The following is a 10,882-nucleotide window of genomic DNA, read 5'->3' on the forward strand; positions in this document are numbered from 1 at the left end:
TTTTATTGCTTTTTTTTTTTTTTTACTGAGAGGAAAGCGCAGAACATTTTTACATGTTAATTTAACCATCGTTCTCAGCAGTGTGGGCGGCATTAGATGTTCGATAACAGTATATCGCTGCTCACGTATTTTGAACTTCGTTTTACCCCTAAACAAATAAAGTATATCAGGGCTTTTAAGTTCATGTTCATGATGGGGATTCACTATAGAATAATGTAAATAAATGCCTTTTCCAATGAGAGCGAAACATGACGAAACATATTAAATGACTTACAGAGCTCTTCTGGAGGTTTTGATGACTGCCGATAATCTAATGAGACACTCGTCTGATTTCTTGAATTTCTGAAGCTCAAACTCCTCCAGCTCTTCCTCTGATGTCAACAACACAAAGACCAAAGCAGACCACTGGGCAGGTGAAAGGTCACCAGATGAGATACTTCCTTTGCTAAGGTGGGTCTGAATCTCCTTCACCAGAGTTTGGTCGTTCAGTTCATTCAGACAGTAGAACAGATTGATGGATCTCTCTGCAGACAGATTATCTTCTAATTTCTGCTTGACGTACTGAACTATTTCCTTGTTGATCTGGTCATTGGTGTCTTGCTGTGTCAAGAGACCCCGTAAGAGTCGTCGATTGGACTGGAGTGACAGACCGAGGAGGAAGCGAAGGAAAAGGTCCAGGTGTCCATTGTCACTCTCGAGCGCCTCGTCCACTGCAGTCTTGAGAAAATCAATCATGGTTTCATTTTTGTTTTCCTGTTCTGTAGACTCATGAACAAACACACTTTTCTTGTTGATGTCTAGAAACAGATGAGCATAAAGGGCTGCAATAAACTCTTGAATGCTCAAGTGAACAAAGCAGTACATGGTACCAAGAATGATCCCTGTTTCCTCCTTAAAGATCTGGGTACACATGCCTGAGTACACTGATGCCTTATAGACGTCAATACCACAGGCTTCCAGGTCTGTGTCATAGAAGATCACATTGTTTCTTTGCAGCTGATGAAATGCCAGTTTCCCCAGTGAAAGGATGGCGTTTTTATCCCAGGAAACATCTGCTGCGTATTCTCCATCATACTTTCGGTGGCTCTGCTGGATCTGAAAGCGGAGAAAGTGTGTGTACATTTGTGTCAGAGTCTTGGGAGTGTCTTCAGTATTTGATTTCTGTAGTGTTTTAGAGATGTTTTTCACATCATTATTTCTTTTCTCCTCCAGAATGTTCTGGAGGACAGTGGCTGAAATCCAGCAGAAGACTGGGATGTGGCACATGATAAAGAGACTCTTTGTTTTTTTAACATGATCAGTGATTGTGTTGGCCTGATTCTGATCCGTGAATCTTTTTTTGAAGTACTCTTCCTTTTGTGCGTCACTGAATCCTCGTATCTCTGTCAGCCGGTCGATACAGTCAGGAGGAATCTTACTGGCAGCTGCTGGTCTGGTGGTGATCCAGATGAGAGCAGAAGGAAGCAGATTTCCCTTCATGAGGTTCGTTAGGAGAACATCCAGAGAGGCTGGTGACGATACATCACTCCACGTCTCATTACAATCAAACTTCAGAGGAAGGCGACATTCGTCCAATCCATCAAGGATAAACAGGACCTTGAATTGATTCCTTCTTGTAAGGTTCAGTCCTTTTGTCTCTGGGAAAAAAAGAGTTATAAAATCCATCAAACTTAGTTTTTCTTTCTCCTTTAAGTTCATCTCTCTGAATGGAAGAGGAAATATGAAACTGATATCTTGATTTTCTTTTCCTTCAGCCCAGTCCAGAACAAACTTTTGCACAGAGACTGATTTTCCGATGCCAGCGACTCCTTTTGTCAGTACAGTTCGGATCTTCTCTTCTTGTGCAGGAGCTTCAAACAAATTTGTGCATTTAACCTGAATCTCTTGAGATTCATGATGCCTGGAAGCAACTTCAATCTGTCTGACCTCATGTTCAGTATTGACCTGTTCACTGCCACCCTGAGTGATATAGAGATCTGTGTAGATGTTATTCAGAAGTGTGGAGTCACCATGCTTCGCCATTCCTTCAAACACACATTGATACTTCTTCTTTAGGCCACATTTTAGCTGATGAATGAAGACCAGATCAACTAAACATAGGAACAAAAAATAGACAATTTTATTTCTTAATGTATAGTTTTATAGATAGTCTACATTAATAAGTGTCAATCTGACAGATGGTCATGAGTCTCTGACCTTCTAGATCATCAGCAGCTTCATCTTGCTTCATCTCTCTCAGGTAATGTATTGTGAGATCAAGAGCTGCTGAATTGATACTGCATCTATTCTCATTAAAGTCCTTCACCAAGTTTTCTCTGTTCTCATTTTGTAATATTTTCTTAAACTTTTCCAGCTCTTTCTTCAGAAATGTAATTATTTTGCTCTCAAGATCCTACAAACAAAAGTAAGAAAAAAGACAGAATAACACAATTTAAACCAAATTTTGCATCTACATTTGGTTAACACTATTTATTCAATAATTATTTATTTGTGTAAAAAAAGTTAAAAAGACGAATATGCTAACCAGCTGTTATTTTTGACAGAGAAAAAAAATTGCTTAAAAAGGAAAAAATAAGTGATGAAGAGGAATTAAATAAAACTTCTTCGTTTAATAACATATTTGTTTGCTGTAAATATTAAACACTTATGAAAATATGTTTTCCTACCTGGAAGATCCACAGGAGATTGTCTTTGAAATTCTTGTGGTTCCTGTGAGTCTGAACGTCTGAGTCTAATGTCTCATATTGAAGCCTGTAATCAAATAAATAAAATAAAATACTGATTTTCTAGGTAAAATATTACAAAAAGCTAGAAAAAAAACATTAGCCATAAAAACTTTGATCTAATAATGTTTCATGATTGGTATTCACTGATACAACTTTTTTACCACAGTCAAAGTGTGACCAAAAAATAGAAACTTGAAATACCTTTTGTTAGATGATGGTTTTTCCCCACTGAAGAATGGTCCTTGATCTTTTGACCAATCACTCTTCAGAGACACAGAGCTGGACACATGTGATCCTGATCTAACACTAATGACACAAACAACAGAGAGAAAAACACTTTACTACAGGAGATACTTTAGTCTCATTTGAAAAGGTTTAATGTTGCAAATAGTAATTAAATGCAGTATAGCTCTGCATTTGTCCATTTATGACTATGGTGGGATGCATGGATATATACATGTTTAGTTGCATGATCTAGGGGTGGGCGATATGCCAAAAATATCATATCACAATTTTTTTCAGGAAAATCATGATTCACGAATTTTATCACGATTCTTCATGTTGTTTTTATTATTTTGCAAGTGACTGAGCATTACAGCCAAACTAATTCCCCTATTTTAAAAACAAAGCCTTACAAAATAACAAAATATAAATTAAAATTAAAAATGGCAGACATTTAGGCCAAAGTGGTGAAGATAAAAATCTTTTTATTATTTTTTATCTGTTATTTGTTATTATTTCTTATTAATTTTATCTTTGTTATTAAAAATGTAGAAAAAAATAGGCTACACATTATACAAATTAAATTAATACAATTATTTTTTCAGCTACAGTAGGTGTATTTAACAGTAGCATTCAAGTAAAAAATTAAATGAACAAATATAAAAATAAAACACTAGACTTCACTGTATAAATTATACATTGATTCTTAATAAAGCAAATGTATTGAAGTTCTCAGTCAAGAGCAGTGGGTGATTTTCTCTTTAAGGATAATTAGGGATAGTTGCCCCCCAAAAAAATCTACCATAATTTACTCTCTCAAGTTGTTTTAAGTTTCTTTCTTCTGTTGAAAATAAAAGTTGTTTTGAAGAATGTAACCAGACAGTTGCTGGTCCACAGTGACTATGTTTTTCCTACCATGGAAGACAATAGAGACCAGCAACTGTTTGGTTAACCCACATTCTCCAAAATATTTTATTTTGTGTTCTGCACAAGAAAGAAATTAATACAGTTTTGAAACAACATTACAGTGAGTAAATAATAACAGAATTTTCATTTTTGGGTGAACTATCCCTTTAAGGACAAGCGACCGCATGGTTAATATTAGGCTGCTCTGCACGTAAAGACCTGCACGTATATCTAATATACAGCCACACATCCAATTTTCTCTCAAATGTTTACTTTCACTTTAGACATAACAAGTTGTATTTATGTAAACTTTGTGCGTATTTGAGAGTATTGGAGCAATCGGAAGATAACTTATCAACTAATCAGGCGCTGTCTGACAGGCTTTTAGTGCCTGTGCGCTTTAAGTGAACACGTTCTGAAAAACGCATTTCAGAACAGCGCATCAGCACACTAAAGGAAAGTTTAAAGGAACACTCCACTTTTTTTGAAAATAGGCTCATTTTCCAACTCCCCTAGAGTTAAACAGTTGAGTTTTACCGTTTTCGAATCCATTCAGCCGATCTCCGGTTCTGGCGGTACCACTTTTAGCATAGCTTAGCATAGTTCATTGAATCTGATTAGACCGTTAGCATCGCGCTTAAAATTCACCAAAGAGTTTCGATATTTTTCCTATTTAAAACTTGACTCTTCTGTAGTTAAATGGTGTACTAAGACCGACGGAAAATGAAAAGTTGCGATTTTCTAGGCTGATATGGCTAGGAACTATACTCTCATTCCGGCGTAATAATCAAGGAACTTTGATGCCGTATCATGGCTGCAGCAGGCGCAATGATATTACGCAGCGTCTCTCACAAACGTCTCCATGGTTGCAAGGCACGTTCCCTGTGCAAGCAGGGGCTCACGGGTGCTGCGTAATATCATTGCACTGCTGCAGCCATGGAACGGCAGCAAAGTTCCTTGATTATTACGCCTGAATGAGAGTATAGTTCCTAGCCATATCAGCCTAGAAAATCACAACTTTTTATTTTCCGTCGGTCTTAGTGCACGATTTAACTACAGAAGAGTCAAGTTTTAAATAGGAAAAATATCTAAACTCTTTGGTCATTTTTTAGCGCGATGCTAACGGTCTAATCAGATTCAATGAACTATGCTAAGCTATGCTAAAAGTGGTACCGCCAGAACCGGAGATCGGCTGAATGGATTCGAAAACGGTAAAACTCAACTGTTTAACTCTAGGGGAGTTGGAAAATGAGCCTATTTTCAAAAAAAGTGGAGTGTTCCTTTAACCGGCAAGGCACATGAAATAATGAACTTTTGTGGATTGAAGTGTCCCGCGAATATTACTCTACCGCTGCATTAAAATGTGATGTGAATGTATGGCATGTTGAACAGTATGTTGAGACGGAGGCGCTGGAACTGCAACTAATAGAAAGCACTGTAGCACGATACTACAATATTTCTTCATCAGCAGATCGTGGCGATATTTTAATCGTCCACGATCAAAAATCGTTATATCGCACACCCCTAGCATGATCAATTTTTTTGTGGCTGCCTGTGTAATTGTGTTACTGGAATGAGTTTCATAAGGTTCCCAGGAATTGAGTTTTATTGTGACTTATTGTTTTATTCAGTCAAGTTCAATCACATGCACTATTGTGGACAAATAATGCAACTCTATAATGTAAACACACAAAATACCTTTTATTAGATGATGGTGTTTCTCCACTGAACTTTGGTGGTACTCCATCTTTTGACCGATCACTCTTCAGAGACACAGAGCTGGACACATGTGATCCTGATCTTACACTAATGACACAAAGAACAAAGAGAAAAACACTTTAGTAAAGGAGGTTCAACTGTGTCTGAAACACATCCGTGTCTTTATCTGATCCTCCACAGAAATGCACACACTCACACAATTTACAGTTATCAATCATTTTATTTTACTGGCTCACATTTGGTTTAATGATTTCTTTAAAGGTCCTGTTTTTCGTGTTTTTTTGAAGCTTTGATTGTGTTTATAGTGTGCAATATAACGTGTTCATGTTTCGCGTGTAAAAAAACACAGTATTTTTCACATAATTGACTTATCTGTATACCGCTGTTTCCACTGTCATAAAAACGGGCTGATGACTTCCTTGTTCTATGAAGTCCCTCCTTCAGAAATACGTAACGAGTTCTGATTGTGCCAGCGGTTCCTGTGTTGTGATTCGACAGCAGTTTAGCGCACCGTGCCCGGAAAGGTCACGCCTCTTACCATAACGTGGAGATGCACGCGCTCAGTGTTATTGTAAACATGTCTTTAATTTTACCCTATCAATTTGAGCCGGAATCAGACCCGGTGATTGGACTGCGGGATGAAAATAACAGCGTTTCGACGACATGGCGACAAACACACTCTACAAACGCAACTCTTGTGTATTCCTGTGGGCGGAGGTTAGTCAAAAAACTGTTTTAGTGACGTCATTAAAGAAGGAAGTAGAGGGATGTAGTCTAAACTGGCCGTTCGATGTAGGCGACTTCTGTTAAATAAAATATCTCGCTTGGCATTGAACTTTGAGCTTTAAAATTTTACAGATTTTATTTATACTCTAACAACAACATTACACACTAACTAAAGTTTGAAACATGGGATCACGAAGAACGGGACCTTTAATGTACATGAGTGAGATTAAATATGTTAAAAATATTTGAACATTTTAAGAGAACATGTCAAGTTTTTTTAATGAACAGAAATGAGGAGCAGAAATGTGTGTGTGACACAGTTTTGTTAGCAAACTTCAATTAAATTAATTGTTTAGTTGTTTCCTAATGTCTGTCATTAATATTATGACCTAAAAACCAAAGTCATGTTTGGATTAATTCAGTGTGGTCGTGTCTAGAAGGAAATTAACAAATTATTAACTGTGATATTGTCTATAGAATCCTGTGACAAACAAAGTTTTATAGACAATGTCAGAGTTAATTTAAGAAGTTCAAAATTGAAGAAATATAAAACAATGATTCAAGTTTAGTTATTCACAGGAAAAACAAACTCCAGTAGAGTTTAAAATGATGGTGTGAAACAGACGCAGTGTTACCTGTGTTTCCCTGAGAGACTCATCTTAGAGAGAGAGTCCTTTCCTCGCTCCTCTGATCAGCACTGGTTTGAGAAAACAATCAATCGTTCAGCAGGACCTGGAAATGACAAGATTTTACAGAGATGAAGAACATGAAAATAATGAAGAATGATGAGTTAAACACAACAGCAAAAACAATGAATAAAATAAAGTGAGTTACAAATATATTGTCATGTAAAATAAATGAATGATCTTAATAATTTCAGATTGTTTAATGAGTTTAACTGACTCATGACTCTAAATATGAATTCATAAACCTAATTTGTTTTATTCTCTATTCCAGTTTAATATAATTTCACAATCATATTTACACAATCTTTATTAACTGTTGAATTGTTTGTCATTTATCCATTACTTCAAGTTCACAATGATGGTGGGATTCATAATTATTTTGGAATCATTTTTAAAAAGTAGAGTAAAAGTAACCTGAATTATAATGGTCATACTGTATAACTACTAATCATAATTGTTATGAACTGAAATATTCGATTTAATTAAAATAAATTAAAAGAACTTAGGCTTCATCTACTGTAAATGTCTGGTTCAAAAATACTTTCGATTTCGCATCACAAAATCAACAGCCTAAACCTTCAGAAACATATTCGTTTTCAGTAACCGTTTCTCAATAAGTTTATTATCAAAGGTTATTGAAAAATACACCCCCACCCCCTCACTTACTTTCTTGAAGTCTTGTCCACTAAGAAGAGAGATTATAAGTATTTTTTATAAACTTCCTCATTGTCCTCCTACTCTTGTTGTCTGTCAGCGCGCGTCGTTCTCAAAATCTTTTTCTGATCGATGGATTGTGGATTAAATATACATTAATGACCGCGAGTGTTAAGCCGCCTTTCCACTGCACACGACATTCGCATCCGATTGTCGCATTTCGCCCCCTAGCGGCAGTCGCACGGAACTTTGAAATTGGTAGTGAAGCAACCGTTACCCTCGGCTTATGATTCCAACCCAGCAACCACCATGGTAAACTGAACGATTTTAATGAATGTAACGTTAATGCATGTATGAATATATCCATAAAGCAAATTACCCTCAATACATCTAAAATAAAAACATACTAGTATATTTTATAGAGCTAATCAACATAAAAATTGGTTTAATAATCATAAAATATCTTTTTTTTTTTTTTACATAATTATTAATAACCACCATTTTAAAGAAATAGTGTTTACATAATGTTAAAGTGTTAAAATATTGGTAATTCTAACTTCGCGCTCATCGTTTTGATTAGAATACATCATATCCGGTCGGCCGGTCGCATACGGTCTAGCCGCAGAAGTTCAAATATTTGAACGCATCCGAAGCTCAAATCGGATCCGAAATTTCCGCATTCGCATATGATCGGAACTCCACGCAGCCCCCGTACTACTCTCCATTGGAAATGAATGACTTCCGGCCCAACGGCTGTCGTTTGTCGTGTGCAGTGGAAAGGCGGCTTTAGATTTGGTTATCATTGTGAATGTTTTCTGGAACATCGCATGGATCAAATCCAGAGAGCAACAGGTTTATTTGGTATCTCTGTTGATGTGACGTTACTTTCGTTTTCCTCTTCTTCGTGTGTTTTACAGGCTGAACGCCACCTACTGTACTGGAGCGAGGATCTTCTACCACATTATGTCTAAATCCTGTTTAAGACCACTTAAATTAACATTTCAGCAGTGCATTTGTTATATTCCCTGTTTCTGCATTATAATCTAAGATGCTGATATTGTAAATGACTGACATCCTGAGGTTTGTATTTGTTTTGTACATTCAATCCTTTTGTTTTGTATTAGGACCAGACTGCTTATAGACACCAGACAGACAATGATTTATGCAACAGATGCTCTTTACTCATCTCACTTGCACAAAAATAAGTGCAGTGAATTATAGAAACACACAGGAGAAATAAACATCACAGACACCATCTTGTGCAGCCCATATGAAACTCTCTCAACACTGAGTGGATCGTCTGCTGTTTTCTTCTGAGATCTGAAATCCACAGTCTTTACCCAAATGACTACTCCTACCAATCAAAAAGGCATATGAAACATATACACATTTTAACCTTATTATTATTTTTTTATTATTATTAAAAAATATATGGAGTATCTATGTATAATTTTTAATTAAATGGATTTACAGTATTGCATTCTAAGTTCTAAAATTATTATAAAACATGAAATTTTAATTTCAAAAACAGAGCCTTGTGCTATAAAAGAAATATTTTTCAGAACAGTTTACTGTTAGTTTATAATAGTAACAGATACCATAATGTCATATCGTTAAATTGTTTAATTGACTTATAAAGCTAATTAATATTGTATTTCTTTAAATTAAGGCTTGTGAAAAGAGTCACTAAAGTAACAAAACAGCAGTGGGTGTTTCTCATTTATCATTTCTGATCCTCTCCTCCCAGCCTCTATCAACTTTCTCCCAGTTTTATTGCCATTATAAATGAGATCATTAACGTTTGGCATATAAAATATCACATAAAACAGACACTGGAGCTCTGATGTGTTGTGCTGTTAAACTGAGGGTCACTTTGATTAACTAGACCCTGTTTCACCTGTATTCTGCTCACTTTGATTTTTAACCATTTAATTTGTTTCATTCAGACCTGATGAAAGAAGAAAGTGAAGAAGAAAGTGAAGATGAAAGTGAAGAACTGAATGAACAGGAAGAAGAACATCTAAAGACATCTAAAAAGAATTTGTCACAAAAAAGAACAGGAGCTAAACATTCATGCACCTGCCTTCAGTGTGGAAAGAGTTTCGCATGTAAAGCAAGCCTTAAGGATCACACAAGGATTCACACTGGAGAGAAGCCTTTCACATGCAATCACTGTGGAAATGAGTTTAGATTCAAAGTAACCCTTAAAGAACACATAAGGATTCACACTGGAGAGAAGCCTTTCACATGCGATGGATGTGGGAAGAGTTTCAGACACAGATCAAGCCTTCGGGAGCACACTAAAATCCACATCGGAGAGAAGCCGTTTACATGCCCGCAGTGTGGGAAGAGTTTTACACTTAAATCATACCTTAATACTCATATAAAATCTCACTCCAGAGAGAAGCCATTCATCTGTCCTCAGTGTGGAAAAGGTTTTAGTCGGGCGGCACTCCTGAAAATCCATGAGAGCATCCACAGCGAAGTGAAGCCGTATCACTGCGCTCCATGCGGGAGGAGTTTCAGCCAAATAGCCGCCCTTCAAAGACACCCCCACACGCTCTAGCTCTTCCTCACGAAAAAACCTTGAATACTCTCTAACACTTGACGGGTGCTCCATTAAACCTTCGTCCTCAGTTAGGAACCTGGGTGTGCTCTTTGATACCAATCTTTCATTTGAAAGCCCTAGTATCTAGATTCTTCCATCTAAATTCATGCTCTCAATGACAAATGCGGAACAGTTGGTTCATGCATTCATGACCTCAAGACTAGATTATTGTAACGCTCTACTGGGTGGTTGTTCTGCTCGGCTTTTAAACAGGAGCCAAAATGCGGCAGCTAGAGTTCTTACTAGAACCAGAAAGTATGACCATATTAGCCCAGTTCTGTCAACATTACATTGGCTCCCTATTAAACATCGTATAGATTTTAAAATCTTGCTACTTACTTATAAAGCTTTAAATGGTTTAGCTCCCCAGTATCTAAGCGAGCTCTTAATGCATTATAGTCCTTCACGTTTATTGCGATCTCAGAATTCAGGCCAGTTGATAATACCCAGAATATCAAAATCAACTGAAGGCGGCAGATCCTTTTCCTATTTAGCACCTAAACTCTGGAACAATCTTCCTAGCATTGTTCGGGAAGCAGACACATTCTGTCAGTTTAAATCTAGACTAAAAACACATCTCTTTGCTCTTGCATACACATAACAGGATTATCAATACATTAACATGTCAAATCCGT

The 10,882-nt window shown here is 36.7% G+C and overlaps 2 protein-coding genes across 3 annotated transcripts in view; one reads left to right on the forward strand and one right to left on the reverse strand.

Annotated features, from left to right (window-relative positions):
* LOC125250790 (protein NLRC5-like) overlaps positions 1 to 7,983 on the reverse strand; it is a 243,665-nt gene extending 235,682 nt beyond the window's left edge. The window contains exons 1-7 of one of the 2 annotated variants that reach the window (XM_048163563.1): positions 7,652 to 7,983; positions 6,935 to 7,031; positions 5,553 to 5,660; positions 2,928 to 3,032; positions 2,667 to 2,751; positions 2,197 to 2,392; positions 275 to 2,090 (exon numbers count right to left, since the gene is read on the reverse strand). In XM_048163563.1, the coding sequence (XP_048019520.1) occupies positions 275 to 2,090; positions 2,197 to 2,392; positions 2,667 to 2,751; positions 2,928 to 3,032; positions 5,553 to 5,660; positions 6,935 to 6,957 (2,333 nt within the window). In that variant the 5' untranslated portion in view covers positions 6,958 to 7,031; positions 7,652 to 7,983. The remainder of the gene's footprint in view (positions 1 to 274; positions 2,091 to 2,196; positions 2,393 to 2,666; positions 2,752 to 2,927; positions 3,033 to 5,552; positions 5,661 to 6,934; positions 7,032 to 7,651) is intronic. The other variant, XM_048163564.1, reaches the window with a different exon arrangement.
* Positions 7,984 to 9,590: 1,607 nt separating this feature from the next.
* On the forward strand, positions 9,591 to 10,205 carry LOC125251975 (gastrula zinc finger protein XlCGF49.1-like). Its single transcript, XM_048165029.1, has one exon. It carries the CDS (start codon positions 9,591 to 9,593, stop codon positions 10,203 to 10,205), a length of 615 nt encoding a protein of 204 aa, XP_048020986.1.
* Positions 10,206 to 10,882: the final 677 nt, after the last annotated feature.

This window comes from Megalobrama amblycephala, linkage group LG17 (assembly GCF_018812025.1).
Source record: "Megalobrama amblycephala isolate DHTTF-2021 linkage group LG17, ASM1881202v1, whole genome shotgun sequence".
NCBI lineage: Eukaryota > Metazoa > Chordata > Actinopteri > Cypriniformes > Xenocyprididae > Megalobrama > Megalobrama amblycephala.